At 41.4% G+C, this 17,314-nt stretch overlaps 1 protein-coding gene across 5 annotated transcripts in view; it reads right to left on the minus strand.

Moving 5' to 3' along the window:
- Positions 1–735: 735 nt before the first annotated feature.
- Positions 736–17,314, minus strand: part of SMARCD3 (SWI/SNF related, matrix associated, actin dependent regulator of chromatin, subfamily d, member 3) — a 79,837-nt gene continuing 63,258 nt past the window's right edge. For all 5 annotated transcript variants that reach the window (XM_030971255.1, XM_030971256.1, XM_030971254.1 and 2 more), the window contains 8 exons: positions 17,179–17,274; positions 16,576–16,677; positions 14,895–15,056; positions 10,734–10,831; positions 5,928–6,063; positions 3,751–3,873; positions 2,383–2,484; positions 736–2,285 (listed from right to left, as the gene is read on the minus strand). In XM_030971255.1, coding sequence (XP_030827115.1) covers positions 2,232–2,285; positions 2,383–2,484; positions 3,751–3,873; positions 5,928–6,063; positions 10,734–10,831; positions 14,895–15,056; positions 16,576–16,677; positions 17,179–17,274 — 873 coding nt within the window. In that variant the 3' untranslated portion in view covers positions 736–2,231. The remainder of the gene's footprint in view (positions 2,286–2,382; positions 2,485–3,750; positions 3,874–5,927; positions 6,064–10,733; positions 10,832–14,894; positions 15,057–16,575; positions 16,678–17,178; positions 17,275–17,314) is intronic.

Consider the following 17,314-nt stretch of genomic DNA (forward strand, 5'->3'; position numbering starts at 1 on the left):
GGCAAATGGCTGGTATTGCTCTCAAATATCTTCCACTTCAGCGGGAAGGCTCTCAAACCCCAGAATTCCCTGGCAGACATTCTGCAGGCATCTATCTCAGTCCCGTGCACTCCTCGTATCCTTGTGTATTTTCCTCTGCATTTCTTATTCCTGCAGACTGAGCATACCCCTGATTGTAGCTGCTCTGTTTGCCACACACAGACAGGAGTTTTGTACAATGAGCAGCATGCACACAATGCACACAGCAGCATAACAAATATGGAAGCACAGCAGCAGATGATCCCCACTGTTTTCTCCTCGTAATGCTTGCTTGTAGTCCAATTAGTGGAGTCCTAAAGTTTCAAGTCCATCACTGTGGCAGCCTCACAGTCCCTCAGTATAACCAGTTTAAGACTGCAGGATTTCACATTTTACTGTGAAAAGAGGCGTTAGCACAAAAGGGGAAAATGCCAAATCAAGCCATTCCCAGTAAAAGGCCTCAGACAATGAGGTACTTTTTCTCACACCAACAGGTTTTGTGGGAGAGTACTGCATCACATAAATTTAATCAAAAGTAAATTTTCCAAGACATCTCTGAACACAATGGATGGACTAAAAGCTATGGCACTATTAACGTGAAAACAAAGATATTAAATAAAGGGGTAAAGAGAAGACTATCTCTTCTGTGACTGAAGACAAGAAACTTTTAAGTTAAACTAAGAGAGAAACTGGCAAAGACAGCAGAAAACACAACACTAGAGAAAAAATGCATTTAATCAGAAGAGCCGCCTTCTTTCCATATCACATGTGAATTTGATTCTCTTTCCAAGGAAGTGTGAGGATGGAGGTGAAAAGGAGTAACCTAGAAGAGGATTTTGAGTGCCACATCAAATGGACAGTTATACTTTGTCAGCTGCTTTTTGGAGCAGAAATTATATTGGGCCTTTATTACAGCTCATCTGTGCACTACAAAAAATGAGGAGAGGAAGGATTTAAGGAAGATGTCCCTGCTTCCAAGTAATTGTTCTATAAATTCCCATTATCTGAATTTGTCATACATTTACAAAGATGATGATTTCCAAGGGATATGTTCTCTGTGCTATTTAAGGCTGATATGCTTTGTAACTCAACAGCATCCAAAATAACCAGCACGTATCATGTATGGGAGAGCTAAATAATTCATAGTAAGAGGCAGTTCACCTATGACCAAAATGCGAGACCAATCTAGGGACTCTGTTAACATCTTGAAGTAAAGAAAAAAACTACCATGTGACATTAAGTTAAGCTTCTTGGATTCTACACCAAGAATTAGGAAGTTATTTTTAGTGATGAACCCTACAGGCACACAGGGACACATTTAAATAATCTGGTATTTTACATATATACTTATTGTTAATATCTGCTGTGTTAAAGGTAGGCATCAGCAAAGCACCATTACATTATTTGAGTTTTCTCAGAACGCCTCATTTGTTGCTAATACCACTGATATTAAGGATGCATAAGAAGCTCTTATCCCAGGAAGTATTCTCTTTCTCTCAGTACAGTGTACAGATCATACCCAACTAGTGAATATGTGATTCAATCCACCTTTCACTGCCGGGACAGGCGGAAGAGAAATTATTTGCATCTGCAGAAGAGATGGCCTGACTGTACGTCTTTCTTCCAGACGGGCTCTGCATTCCAGGATGCAAACGCTCCTAGTTTGTTCTTTCACATGGTGAGATAGCTTCTTGCATTGGTCCAGCTGAAATGAAAACTCTATTCAGGCATATAAAGCATCCCACAGCTGTAAGAAAGACTATCTTGTCTAATTCCAGATAAGTTACTCTTTGAGACTCTTGGGTACCATCGGGTAAGAACTGCATTTATTTCACTAAATCTGTAGTCTCCTAGAACACCTATCTCAACCTCCACCATTGGTGCCACCCATGATTCTAAGCATAGCCCATAAGGATTTGCTGTGTAGTGTCTAACTTTCCACTAAAACTTAACAATGTGCGTTGATGAGTGAACCTTTAGTCTTCTTTCACACTGACACTCGTATGGTGCTGTCTCTGGCTTGGAATGGTTTGAGACACCTGTCCTGGGCAAGATGTCCAAGGGTCACTCTGAAGCTGGTGTTCTGACTGGCGTGTTGATGGCACATTCTCATCCAGTCAGGAAGCAGGTCCATGTGTAACAGTGAGCTAAGTAACACTGAGAAGTCCACTGGTTTGGTGGTCACGATGCCAATGGAACCTTGTGAGCAGTACTTATGTGTTACGCACTCCCAAAGATTGTTCCAATTCCTGTCGGCGCTGCTGGATCTGCAAGAAAAAGACACACTGTGCAGTTTAGCAGATTAAATTGCTCAGTGGCAAGAGATGCATTTGCAAGTCAGCAGTGTGGATATTTCTTTCATACCTTGCAGTAGAAATATCTGCTCACAGCTTCTTGAGACCATGGCTCGTGATAAAATTCAGCTCTGCGCTCTTCCTCCGGGTTTCCAACCACATCAGTCATCACCTGTGACAAAAATAAAACCATTTTTCACCATAGCTCTTCCACCACATAGCAAAACTTTCAGATTTACCCAGAGTGAAAATTTATCTACATTACACATAAAAATGGTCAAAACCTTCTCAAAGCCCAAAGCAAATGGACAATGTATGCTTACTGCCAAAACAGGATCACAGAACGATCAAATGCTTTGTGTTAAAAGGGACCTTTAAGCTCATCTCGTTCCACCCCCCCTCCTATGGGCAGGGACACCTTCCACTAGATCAGGTGCTCCAAGCCCTGTCCAATCTGCCTCCAGGGATAGGGTAGCACAGGGTTGGAACCATTCTACAAAAAATAGAATTTGATGACTTTGTCTCCAGCATCACAGAATTACAGGTAAATATAGTTATTGGTATATTTTGCAAAGCAATGTTGTGGAATCACAACTCTGATGCCAGCAGGGCAGAACCTTAATAGAAAAGACTCTTATGGGACTAGTTCTCAGTCAGGGAAAACCGAACAACTATTCCATGTATCTAGGTAGAGAAGCTCCACAACACCTCTGTTTTTAAGTCCCTCAAGTAGAGGTCAGCTTTATTTAAACATGCTATCAGATTCCAGTCCCCTTTGAATACAATATAAATAGTAATAACCATAATCTTAAGAGTAGATTTTGGGAAGACTATTCAGTTAACAATAGGCATTTATATAAGAAAGACACAATGCTTTTATTAAAATAATTTCATGGATTCGATAATACAACTGATTTTGAGGCATGTCAGTTAAAGACAGAAAATGTGACACTATGAGGAACAAATTATTAATTTTTGCTGGCAAACAACTGAACTTCTTTACATTTGATTTCTTGTATATCTCAAAGATAAGCTCAAGGACAGCTGATAAGATTAAACTATGAACCAACACCCAAATTGTGTTCTCGTACTATACTATGCTCCTGATGAGTTTTACACAGCTTTGAATTTACAGAATACATCAACAAAGCCCTGCATTTCAAACTTACTGTCCGGCCACAAACTGACCTACCACTCCCATGAAACACCACTGTTCCACTGGAACTGGAATACAACCTAAACTATCTTTCCTCCAACCTAAACTATCTTTCCTTTCCCAAACCATCTTTCCTATCTACTCTGGGATTGCAGTACTCCATTCATTGTCTGTCTTCCACCAATCATCCATCCTAGATGTCTGGCTACACACTCTATGTACATTTAAATAAAATTCTTCCATTCTGGTTCCACTATTCATTTTTTTCAAATCTTATCTCACCTTAAGATCCCTGCTTTGGGACCGGAGAAGGTCTTGGATGTATCCTTTGGGATCCTTGGAGAAACTCAGCATAAAATCACGTTGTATTTTTAGCTGATTTATGGATTCAATTGTCTCATGAATCTGACAGAAAAAAAACCAAAGTGGATATTCTTTAATTTTTCCCATGCTCCAGTGACCATCAGGTCAGCTCCGTTACTGTCTTTGTACTCCTGGTAATGTACAAAGGTGACAATTCTACACCACAGACTTGTGCAGCCCTTGCTAGGGCTTTTTCAATTCAAAAAGCAGCAACTTAACTGTAATCCTGGCACTACATTTTGGTTTCACTTGTACTTCTGCAATACAAATACGTACAGGATTCTCCTTCACTTCCTGCACTGAACTCCTGCATGGCATGCAGAACTAAGCCATGTCGTTGCACAATGTAATAATTTCCTGTGTAGAATCACTCTGCCTGCCAAGACTGGGATCTTTGAGGAAAGGTGTTACATAAATATGCAGTTAAGCAGTGCCCAGTGCAAGAAAGCGGTTATTCCCCTGGTTACCATCATGATCACATCTTCAATATCCTACTGTAATCTTTAAAAACTCTAGCAGTTTCGTGATCAAGTCCATGTCAAATGAATAGCCATGACTTCTAGATTTTTCTGAAGAGAAAGCCTGTAAAAGTCACAATGGCTGCAAAAAGAAGAGCGTGAACAAAGAGAAATCATGAGTATGGAATGTTTATAGAAAATTAATAATATCTTTAGAGATATTGTGGCAGAAATATTAACTAGTGGGGAAGAATGAAGACTGAAGAAGAGTCAAGGTCCTATAATGGATAATCATCAAGTACGAACGGGAGGACATCTCATGAACCATTTGCACACAGACACACACAAAAGCAAACTTCTGCTGCCCTGTTCCTCTAACATTCTAGTTTGAAATAGTAAACTTACCTCGCTTAGTTTCATGCATTCATCTCTTTTGCCAAAACAGCTATGGTGACCAAGCACATGGGAGAAAATAATCATCCCCTGATCTGGTTATGCCATCAAGGCCACCAGTGTAGCTACTACATGGTATGTTAAGAGAAGAGAGCTGCTGTTAACTTAAAATCATTCCTTCTTTGGGAAAACGCTGCAGTTGTGCGGAGTGAACTCCACTGGCATGTGCCAAATTCCCAGCAGGAGACTCCACGGCAGCACAGCAGTGCTGTGCACAGAGGGACCCAGGAGCAGCCTGTGCCCATTCACCCAGCAGTGACTTCAGTAACTTCACTGATCACAACTTGCCCTGTGCTGTAGCAAATATTCAAAAAAGAGGTGACACAGAGGAAAAGGTGAGCGGGACTGGAAACAGAATAACCCTGTGCATGCTGCTGGCAAGCTTATATGGGCTGGGAGCATCTGAGAAGGACCATCCTCAAGAGCCGCGACAGCAAAGACACTGCAACAGTTACCAGAATCCACTGCATTGCTGGTGTCCAGACCCCCTTTAAAACTGCATGACGACCAGAGTTTAACACATTCGTTTGTATTATCAGTAAACAAAGAGAACCTGGGCCTTGCTCTGAGAAGGCATTTTAGTTTATCCCTTATCTATCCAAATGGGCCATTGACAAATGCCAGAACTGGCTGACAGCCCCATGGACACGAATCCCTAAAACAGTCTGCAAAACCCACCACTGCCTTAAGACGGATATTATTATTTGAAGTGCACATGATCCTCTTCCACTGACACTTAGAAATGCCAAAGTGGTCCAAGTGATTTTCCTGCCATGCATGTTCCATATTTCCACCTAATGCAGAAAGCCATTCTGCAGTTATGAACTCACACCTCAGTATGAGATTCTCCTAGCTTTGCCTTAGCAATTTAATAAGATATTATGGCCTCTCAATAAAAAGTTAATCATACAGTTCAGGTGGTCCTCAAGCATCAGGGGACTTGGTACACTACTTGTGGAACTCTATCATCTCCACAACCATGTTAGGTCTTGGATCAAATCCTAAGTGGGAATGCCACTCACCCTGATGTATTCCCACTGCATTTGGCCTATTCATCCCTTGAAAGCACATGCCCTTAACAAGTCCCCATCTCACAACATTACTGTTTGACACATGACACCAAACACAGGTGAAGCTACACAACGAGCACATGTACCACGGGATACTTTACTCTTGAGCTAATACCTTGTTATCCAATGCTGTTATCTCCTGTTGGTTAGCTGTTGAGAGAAGAAAACTACTCATCTGGCCCTTTAATGGGTCTTCAACTTCTACATCTATGTCATAACAAGCCGTCTTCTTCTGATCGTTGGGGTCAACACTATGGAGAGTATAATACAAGATCATGAGAACTGCCATAATGAATCAGAATTAATTTCCAGCCAGCCCAGAATTCATTCTTCAATAAAGCCTGTTACAGATGCTGTGAAAAAAGTGTAAGAACAGGGTATCTTTATATATTTTCCTATTCTAGTATATTCTGTCATTTTTGTCAGTTAGACTTCAAAGACTTTTGAGCTGGAGCTTTTGCCCAGACCATCAAATTTAATTTCTAACATCCTCCTGAGACCTGTTACACTAAATATCAGTATCCTTCTTTGGCTTGTCCTGTCCTAAATTTATCTTTAGTTTGCCAACTTTTAGACTTAACAATTACGTTATTGTTAGACTAAAGTTTCTTAACAAGAAAACAGTCTTCAGCACAGTAGTTGGTAAATCAGACTTCAGTCACTGTCACTTGCAATATAAAGATGCTGGCTTCTCAACCCCACCTGTCAAATGTGTGGGTTGTGTGCATCTGCAGTAGGTAGCAAAAAAAATTGCTCAGGATCCAATTAAGCTTGACAGACTTGGGGGAGCAGAAGAACTTCCAGGGATGGAATTGCATGAGTGATGCAAGCAGGGAGAGGAAAGTGATCCCTCTCTATTCTCAAGACCGACGAGGACACACCTCTAGTACTATGCTCAGTGCTGGGCTCCCCAGTGCAAAAGATACAGGGAGCTACTGGAGAGAATTTTGCAAAGGTCCGTGAAGATGATGAAGGCATTAAAGCACCTCACAGCTGAGGAAAGGCTGAGAGATCTGGGACTACTCAGCCTAGAAAGCAGAAGGCTGATGGGAAGGGAACTTACCAAAACTTGAAGGGAGAGTTTAAAGAAGACAGAGCCAGGATCTTTTCAGTGGTACCCAGTGACAGGACAAGAGGCAGTTGGTGCAAACTGAGACACAGGAAGTTCCTTCTGAACACCAGGAAACACATTTTTACTGTAAGGGCGACCAAGCAATAGCACAAGTTGCAGTAAGACCCTCAAAGCCCATCTGCCTTTCCCCCAGCCCAGAGTCTCCCATATTGGAGACACTCCAAACCCATCTGGATGTGGCTGTGGCCAACCTGCTACAGGTGGTTGTGCTTGAGCAAGGCAGGGGATTTGACCAGATGATTTCCAGAAGTCCCGTCCAACTGCAAACATTCTGAGAATCTGTGATGCTGTGGTTGCCTGCAAGAAGATGAGCAGCAGAAGGAAACCTAAAGAAAAAGCCAAGTCCGGGTCTGGCTCTGCTGCTCACATCCAAAGCCACAGAGAAGGCTCCACTGCTGTTGTCTTTGGCTCCATTGCTCCTGGCTGAGTGCTGTCCTCAGGCCTCCAGAGTGCCGAGCCCAGGTCAGTCAGGGCAGCAGGGCTGGGCACAGGGACCCTGACAGGCTGCACAGACAGGATGGCACCTCAGCACGGTGAAGGTGGGCACAGGAAAAGCTCTGCTGCTCCTGGCATGGAATCACACCGGGCAGGGGGACAGGGAGGCATCGCTGGGGTACAAAACAGACTGGCAGGAGAGGACTGGGGGGCCCTGAGGGACAGACAACAAGGGCAGAAGGACTCTGAGGGGCAAGGCAGCCATAGCAAAAGTCAGCTGCAAAAGGGGCTGCATTAGCACAGGTTTTGCCATCAAGCCCAGGAAAGAGGCTCTTCCTTCCTACTCCACGCTGGTGGAACTGGATCTGGACTGGTGGGCACAGGACAACAAAGATGTGACATCTTGGAGCAAGGCCTGCAGAGGACGGTGGGGGCTGGAGCACAGACCTGCCAGGAGAGGCTGCAAGAGCCTCTCCAGCCTGGAGAAGAAAAGGGAAAAGGAGATTGCCTGGAAGAGTGCAATGGTCACATGGACTGGTGAAGCACAGACAGGGCCAGCCTCCCCTTGGAGGTGCGTGAGATTAGGGTGAGAGGCAACAGGAACTCACTGAAGCATGGGCAATTCACTCCCTATAAGGAATTGGTTTCTAGAAAATCATGATGGTAGTCAAAAAAGGGGATGCCAGAGATAATCTGTTTGTACTAGAAGAACATTGGAGAGCTATGCTTTGCAGTCTGCTTGTGTTCTTTAATGTGTGTGGAAGTGTGGAAGATGTCTCACTTCTTTGCAGAAATGGTAATCCCACAGAGGTTATTCTTTTTACCTCTGGTTCCAGGTGTGTCAGCTGCAATTAGGAGTGCAACTCAAGAAAATCTCCACTTCTAGCTTGAGCTCAGGTAAGATTTGACTTCTATGAGAATGTCTACTTTATGTCCACTTCAAGCCCATTGCATTGTTTCTTCTTTGTCTTCAAAAAGGAAGGTTGTTGGTGCCCAGAGAGTGATTCTACAATACTATTATAATTTCTAGAATGAGTTTAGAATACTTTACATTTTTGTCCCTGTGCATATCCTCTAAAACTACAACGAATAATTGTGATCTACTTGATCTTCCTGTAAAAGGCAGGCCTGAGGATTTATCTGAATTTCAAGCACATACATTCACAATCACTAGTGATCAAAAATTCCCTGTAGTAGTGTGCTGATTTTGGCCGGGATAGAGTTAATTTTCTCCATAGTAGCTGGTATGGGGCTGTTTTGTGAATTTGTGCTGGAAATGGTTGGTCACAGAGAGATATTTTCAAGAGATATTCATTGCTTGCAGCCTGTTGAGACCTTTTCAGCTCCTCACACTTCCCGCAAGTGAGGAGGCTGGGGTGCACAAGGAGCTGGGACAGCTCACCCCAACTGACCCAAGGGACATTCCAAACCATGTGGCACCATACTGAGCAGTAAACTGGGGCAGGTGTTGACTGCTCAGGGTCTTGCTGGGCATCAGTCAGTTGGTGGTGAGCAATAGTTTTCATCTGTATCACTTGTAGTGTTGGATTTTGTTCATCACCATCATCATCATACTGTCTTTCTCTCCCTTTTACCTTTTCAATCCTTCCCCCGGCTCTGCTGGAGAGAGAACGAGTGGATGGATTAAGATTGGATTAAAGCAGGACATGCTGAAGATTGGATTAAACCAGGCAGGCAGTTGGCATACTGTTTCAGTGGTTGATCACACTCACTCTAAAAAACTGAATGCAGAGTGACAGGGCAGAGCATTTGTGAGACCCTGTTTTAAGCTTGGTTGGACCAGGCCCTTAAGTATCCTGGACAGACTTTGAACCTGATTTGAGTTTGGATGGAGGAGCTCTCAATGACCACCAGTAATCCCTTCTACTGCAAATTATTCTGTGACTGTATGAGTCTAAAAATTACTTACTTTCTTTAAATTCAGTGTCAGACTTCCAGATTTACTTTAGCTTAGCCCAACACTGTAAAGACTTCCCTGCAAAAGTACTGCCTGTTCCCAGGAAATGAGCTCTTCCTTTGTCCACACCATTATGTCAGTACCATTTAAGGTTGTCTGGTGCTGTGTGGTGCACACAGCATATCAGAGAATGCTGGCAGACACAGAGCTGTAGCTTTGTGACACACACCTGTTCTTTAGCTGGTACCTGACAAAAACCACTCCCTCCAGTACCTTTTTGTCATCTCTCTGCCTCAGAAACATAATCATCAGTTTCTTGTCATTTTTCTCTAAGCAATGACTATCTATCTCTGAGGACCTCAGCTTTTTTTGTGGTCCATCAGACAGGGCACTGAGTTGTGCCCAATGACAGTACATACACAGCTCTCAATCTGCATGGCCACCAAGCTGCTTTTTCATTACATGTTTGATACATTCAAATGAATCAAAAAGCAAACTTTACTTTCATAGCCTACGTAATACTTAACATATTATTCTTCTTATCGCGTATGTTACAAATTTAAAATAAAGAGCCCAATTTTAAGCAAATTCAGAAACATTTGCTTAAAAACATATTGTATATATTCTGTAGGAAATCAAATCAGTAACCTAAGTAATAATAACTTTCAAACATCCGGAATCAGAGTTTTGACCCTGACAAAGAAACTTGGAAAGGACTGAAATATCTGAACAGTAAAGTTGCAATCCCCAGAAGTCTCTTTATCCCCCTCCTCCATGTACACAGCTGTCACTTAAAAAGGCACATGCTGGAAGAGCCTGAGAGAGCTGAAAGTTGTGTTCCATCTGCTATGCCAGAAGACATCATCTGTTTTGACAAGGATACGAGAGCTCAGCCTCTTGGTCACAATGACCTCCTCTGAATCCAGACATTCTTTGTTGTTAATCTCTGGAGATCTCTTGACTCCTTGGCATTCTCAGGACAAGACTAACAGTCAAGGAGCTGACCCAATCCCAACAAAGCATTCATGGACTGGCCCTGCATCTGAAATCGTAATGCTGTTGTACATTTTACATAATATATCAGTGATTGGAATGATTGCCCATGATGGACAATACCTCATTTCAATTTCTTTTTTATCTCTTTTTGTGCGTTCAAACTTTCATTCCTCTCTCCTTAGGAAAAAGCCCAACCAATGGTATTCTAGTAAATATAAAAGCTGCTTTTCATACTCCTAGAAAATTGATGCCATGCTAGTGAAAATAATTCAGAATTATACAAACTAGAATGACACATAGAAGAAACACACAACGAAGTCCAAGGTGTTCATGCCAAAGTTGTCAAACCTGGATTTTGGCCCCTACAGCTACTGCAGCTCTTTCTGTACTTTATCTAGTGAGTGTTTTGCACAGGACAGTGCTGAGCTGACCAAACTTACCTGATGATGTGGTTTATCACTATTGGGTCTGGCGGCAGCAGCAGGTTAGTGAGTCTCTGGGGAATTTCAGAAAACTTTAACCGTGGACAGTCAAAGATCTGGAACACAATAAACAACAAATTTTGTTTGTCCCAAGGCTATCTTGCAGTTAAATGAGAAAGTAAGGAATCTACAGCTCACAAGGAACTGAGGCAATTACAGAAGGTGGTTTTGAAAGCTGTAATTCAGGTTCCTTGCAGATTAAATTTTTGATCACTTCTGTCCCTCCACTTTCATCTGGGCTTCCAGACATACCCATCAGGCCATGACAATTTCAGGTGTCTCACTTTTGGTTTAGCTGCTGGAGGGAACAAGACCCTTCACTGGGACATGAGGATCAACTGTATCAGTGATGGGAGAGAAGCAAATACTCCCTCTCTTACTGAGGGTTACCGCAGCATATTTTAAAGATGATGACTGAATTTTTTTCAGAGAGAAAAACACAGAGAAAAAACAACAACAACAACAAAAAAAAACAACACAACAAAAAACCAAAAAAACCAAAATAACCCACCAAAAAACAAAAACCAAACACAAAACCAGTTTGCCTTTTTCCTCCCCAGAGAATGTTTCCTGCAATATTTTGTGCTGAAGAAAAATACAAGAAAACATTTCTGGATTTTAAAACCATTTGCAATTTGTGAGTTTTTCAGAATTACAGAAAAATAAAGTCAATGGGACATTATTTATTTTTAACCAAAGTCTGAACAGCCTCTTGGGAGGGATCCACCCCTTTCCAAACAATGGTTTATGGTTACTTTCTCTTTACTATGATCCTGAAGCTAAATAGAATCACAGACCCATAGAATATCCTTGGTGGGAAGGGACTGACAAGGGTCATTGAGTTCAGCTCCTGGCTCTGCATAGGACAACCCCAGAAATCACACAATGAATTTCTGCTGAATTCAGGGGGGAAAAATCTGGAAAGGGTTAAAAGCTGTAGAGTTTGGAAATTTTCTGTGAGCAATGGAAGTGCATTGACACAAATATAGAAACAACACTCTTTACACCTGGAGTTTTGAGAAATATAATTATTACAGCCTTTGTTTCCTACTGTGATTTTTAATGCTCTGAACAAACAGACTTTTCTCTAAAGATACTCCATTTAAACTGACCTTAAAAACACACACATATAAAAAACTATATATTAACATTTGCCTTAAAATGTGCCCTTATGTGGAGGCAATTTGTAAAAATGTTCAGGCCTATGCAAATGCCTCTTAGGGAAACTATTTTCACCTGACAGTAGAGACACACTACTCATAGAATTGTATCTATAAACAGAAATATCCTAAATATCCTTTGCAGCTCCAGAGACAAAGGATGCAGGCAGGGTTGAAAATAAAGGATTCTCAGGTTCTAGAACAGACATACAAAGCCAGATGCTCCGGCTCCTCAGCTAGGGTATCTTCTGAAATTCACATTTTTCTCATGTGAACGAATCTGGCAGCAGGAATACCTAGGAGCCAGCTCTAGGAACTATTTGCAAGGTTCTATTGCTTTTGAAATACCTTTGAACCTTTTTTCTTGCTTTTGGTTGTAACACAGTGGATTTCAAATCTCCCTGCTAATGTAAACATTGTTTTTAAACAGAAAAGGATCGTCTTCATCAACTCTTAAAAGCTGTGTTGGACTTGCCTGCATCCAGGAATTCAGCCAGCTTCAACTGTCCTTCAGTTTCTGAAGAACAAGGAAGTAACAAAACTTACTGAGTCCGCAGCTCACTCCTTATTTGAGTCCTGAATTCTGACACTTGGTAGAGATGACTGTGGAATTCCCACCCTCAATCCCTCCACAGCGAGCTCCATGCCATCTGCTCTCATCACTGGCTCAATGCTCGTGTCAAACTCCTAACACGGATGGTGCCCGAGTGACAAGAGCTTTAAGAAGGGAAAAGGGATCAAGGACATACATTAGTGAGAGGAGGATGGGAGACTGGAAACTAAGGGTGGGTGGAATTTTCCTAAAGCTTCTCACATTCCTGCCTAACTGGAGTTAGTGGTCTGAACTAAGTCAGGCTCTGAAAGCCTCGCTGGCTACAGTGATCCTGGTGGGTCAGGGAACTCAGTCAGTGATAATTTTTTAGTCTGTACTGTCTTGTGCCCTTAGACATAAGCACAACACAGCAGCGTGGGATTCAGAAAAGCTGCATACCAATGAGAAGACCAGTATGGCAAGGGGAATGCCAGGGACACTGGTGCATTGTGTACTGCTCCCCTCAATGATACACACACTTCCAGCCGGAACAATGCTTTTCTTTCCAGGAGTTATGTGGCTAAAACTATAGAATCTACAGAAATATTACCAGACTGGAAGGCATTACTAACCCAATTCCTTTGCCCTCCATCTCTCAACCTGAGAGTATTAGAGTGAAAAACAAAAAAAACATCATCATGAAATATTTCATTTATTGTAAGGGGATTCAGATTCCTAAGTAGTAGTGTCAGTTTTGAAAGCAAGATCACCTAATTAGGACAATTTTGCCAGAGACCTAGGAAAACAGAAACACTCAATCCCATTTATAATTTAAATCAGTGCAAGTACTGAATTCTTGTGAAACTATTCCAGATTAGCCAGCTCTTGCAGGGTGTGAGATTCAGTCTTCTAGAAAAGCAATCAGCTATTTCCCAACTCTCTCATTTAACTCATCCTCTGAGGATGAGAAGACAACTGTGAGGTGTCATAGCATTCCTGCAGAGTTTTAAGACAAACGAGACCTAAGAGCAAATAAGTCTCTAATGAGATGCATGAGGAGAAGATAGCTTCAACAACTTCTTATTCTAACAAAGTTCTTAAACTGAAAGTTAAAATAAATAAAATTGATAAGGCTCTTCTGCTTACTAAAAATATGATATGTACATCTGCACAGGGTCATGCAAAGGACCTGCTGCAAATCTACCATACTATCCTGCCCTTGGTGATGGCCAAAAGTGGATACTAAAGGAAAAATGTAATAACAGGAGAAACATATACTGGTTCTTCCCCCAAAAAAACTCTCCCAACTTCCACAGCTTTGCATTTAAAACCGCCCAAGATTTTTCATCCACTGGTTTGCCACTTTTGGAACCTATATACACTTTTAGTATTTGCAATGTTCTCTTGCAAGGAGTTTTGAAGTTTAAATATGCTTGAGTGCTTTTGTTTGTTTTCAATTTGCTACCTGCCAGTTTTAGTTGATGGACTGTAATTATTGACCAAAATATAAAAAACTACTCCTTTTTCACCTTTTTCTTTCTGCTCATGATTTTTCAAATGTTTTTCACCTTCCCCTTCCCATTTCCTCTTTGGGCTGGCAGAAACAAAACTCAGTCTAAATTTGGTATAGATAAATAAAGAATAGAAATCAAATAATCTAATCAAGAGAACAAACGGAATTGTCATTTTGCCAAAAATTCTTATGTGGTTTTAATATGGAGTTTTCACTATTTTTGAAAAAGACTGCATGCTGTAATCCTCAAAAAACCAAAACCCAAACAAACAAGAGAGTGACTACATAAACATGATCACTTTGGTTCTATAGTCCTAAACACACCCATGAATCTCACAATTATTTTGTTGCATTTTGTAGTTTCAAATGTGCAGAGGTATCTTTAAATTTAACTTAACAAATAGCATTGGCTACTTTGAACTATTGTAGGGCAAATTAATAACAGAAAATAAAAAATTAAAAAGAAAACCAGGACACAAGTTTCATCACAACATTTACTTTCATTGGTTGCTAAAACATTATTCATTCATTGTAACTGCTAGTATTTTCCTTACACAGAAGTATATCACAAACCCTACTTTCAATTACTTTCAAAGTAAGTCATGTGAGCCTGAGGAACAAAGCCAGGTAAGACAGTGAGAGCCCAGTTAATATTACCTTTCAAAAAAACCCCATAATCATATTTACAGAAAGGGTAGAGATACTTTTATGTGGCCTTCTTGGTTTTGACAACACTGGCACATGGAGAGGGTGTTAATGATATTAGTTGTAGTGGCTGCTGAAAGCCATTCAGTGCTGAGGATACCACAAATCATCAAGGGAAAATAAAAATCGGTCATTTTCATTCATCCCAAATTTGTGGCTGGATGTTAGAGTTTGCTTCTAAAGAGCTACTGTGTCCAAACAAGAGTTACCTGCTGGAAGTACTTGTCACAGTTAATGTACTCCTTGTCGTGGGAGTCCTGCAGCTTGTTTGTTTTGATGTACTGCCAGAGAGCCTGGATGATGGCCGAGCGTGTCTGCGTGTGGATGCCCAGCAGGCGGGCCAGCCGCGGGTCCAGCTTGAACTGGGGGGGCTGGAACACAGAGCCAAGGAGGTGGCAGCACAGAGGAAAGCACACAGATACGCAAGTAGGAAGTTTCAGTTTTAATTCTCAGGGGACTCTGTTCTTTAGGAGAAGTATCCCATTCAGTGGCAGAGATTGCAAAAATACAAATTTTCATTTTTGTGTCTCACCATTGGTGCTTAGGAAGAAGGACCTTGTATCTGTGCCATGCACACAGACTACCTGTAGCACATGCTTCAAATAATAAAAACTTGCACAAAGACTCAGGAAGAATTTTCCCTTTCAACACTGATGCAAAATTTGACTTCTGAGAATGAGAGAAGAAAAAGAACAGTCCTTCCTCTGAACTACTGGAAGTTAACCAGAGAGAGAGAGAGAAGCAGGATGATGCTTCCACAGCTGCTTATAACTGCTGTCTCATGTCAACACACTGTCTTTGAACTCTGTTCAGGCATGAACCGTTCTGGTGTACACCAAAAAATTTACCCAACTATAACCAGTCAATAGATTTATTTCTTTTACTGATCTCAGTGATATAATTCCACTTCCCTGTTCTTCACCTCTTGTAACAATAAACTCCTTGGATAATCTGGAATTGGATGCTTCTTCAAGCGTGTACTCATACTCAGGTAAGTATTCACCACATTAATAAGCAAGAGTTACTCTGATGGGTGGCAGGTCACCCAAAGCTAGCTTTATAACAAATCTGGACCTAAGAACAAAAGAACATCTATTTTAAAGCATAAATTTATAATAATGGTGAGCATAACAAACATCATTATACTGTCTTAATAGCAAAAATTCTCGCTGCCTGTATCAGTATTTCAGTTAGCCCATATGCTCCCTAAAATTAATACAATTTTCTCTCTGCTAACATAAAATGGAGTGCCTATATCCTGAATAGATGCTATTTGCCTGGAGGCAAAAGAAGGTGGCAGAGAACAAGTTCTTAAAGGTACACCATCAAAATGCATCTGAGCCTGAGCCGTCATAGAAAAGGGGGATCCCATCTCCTCACAGCAGAGTGAGTTTAACAGTTCCCTTAAGACAGCAATGTTTCTTCCAGGGACCGTTTCAGTCAGATTAGTGAGCTCCACAACTGCAGTGTCCATCGTTTGTGCCAAGGTAAGGTTGCCACAGCTACACAGCTAGTTCAGGTATCACTAGCAAAAGCTTCTCCTCTTGTACTTCTTTTAAAGAATCACATGCGTAACTTGCATGCAACTTCTCTGACTATTCTCTAAGAAGCTAGAGGAGGAAATGCATATTTTTTCTGCAGCTGGGCAATAACAATACTAATTATCATAATGCCAAGACCAGCGTTTTGCTAGACTGTATTAGAAACTCACTTGATTTGTCCCCTTTAAATTTTAAATAATCCTTCTGTTTGGTATCATTCTAACTTCAATGGACCATGTGACACTGCAAGTACAAGTATATTGGGTTTAGAGCTGTGTGACAAGATGAATTTGCTCTGTTGCACTAGGTCCCAGTGGCTGTATGGTCCAGGCTAAAGCAGTGCACTGACCTGGTAGTCTAACATGAGGAGTAAAGTGCATCGCACGCTGACATCCCCAGGCCTCTTCACCTGGAAGCCATCCGTTTCCTGGGTCGTGGGAGTTCTGTGCCACTAACAAAGGGAAAAACAAAATTGTTGGTCTTTTTGTCACTGATGTCCATGGAGGTGCATCTAGCACACATACCATACCAGAATCAGACAAGTGCAAGCTTTCTGAAGATCTGGCAATCTAAAAAATAATCTAAAAAAGATAACAACAAAACCAAACCACAACAACCCCCCCACCTCCACCCTCCAGTCATTTCAATTCAGCTTTAGTGCAGAATCTGCTCTGCTGTTAACATACTTTACTTGTTAGGCGAAATGTGCACAATATTTTCATCTTTTCATACATTCTGTTCTAAGATGTGCACTGCAGCACTAAATCATCTATGCTTTTAGAGTAGATTCCTCTAGCAAACATTCTTAAGAATAATGGAATTTTGAAGACTTTGAAAATACTTTAAATGAGATAATGAATACAAAGTCCCTTAAACAAGGGAAGCAATAGGTGCCAGGTGTTTATGTGTGCCAGTAAGTAGTTTGTGCACAAAGGGGGCACAGCTTTCTCACCTCCACAAGATGATTGTCAGGTCCATAAAGATCTTTGTCCAGTTCAATAACCAAACTCTTAAAAAAAGATGAAAACTTCCGTTTCTGTTTGCTGAGCTGTACAAGCAGAAGAGCCAGACATGTATAAGGCTGCATT

This window comes from Camarhynchus parvulus, chromosome 2 (genome assembly GCF_901933205.1).
Source record: "Camarhynchus parvulus chromosome 2, STF_HiC, whole genome shotgun sequence".
In the NCBI taxonomy this organism is placed as follows: Eukaryota; Metazoa; Chordata; class Aves; order Passeriformes; family Thraupidae; genus Camarhynchus; species Camarhynchus parvulus.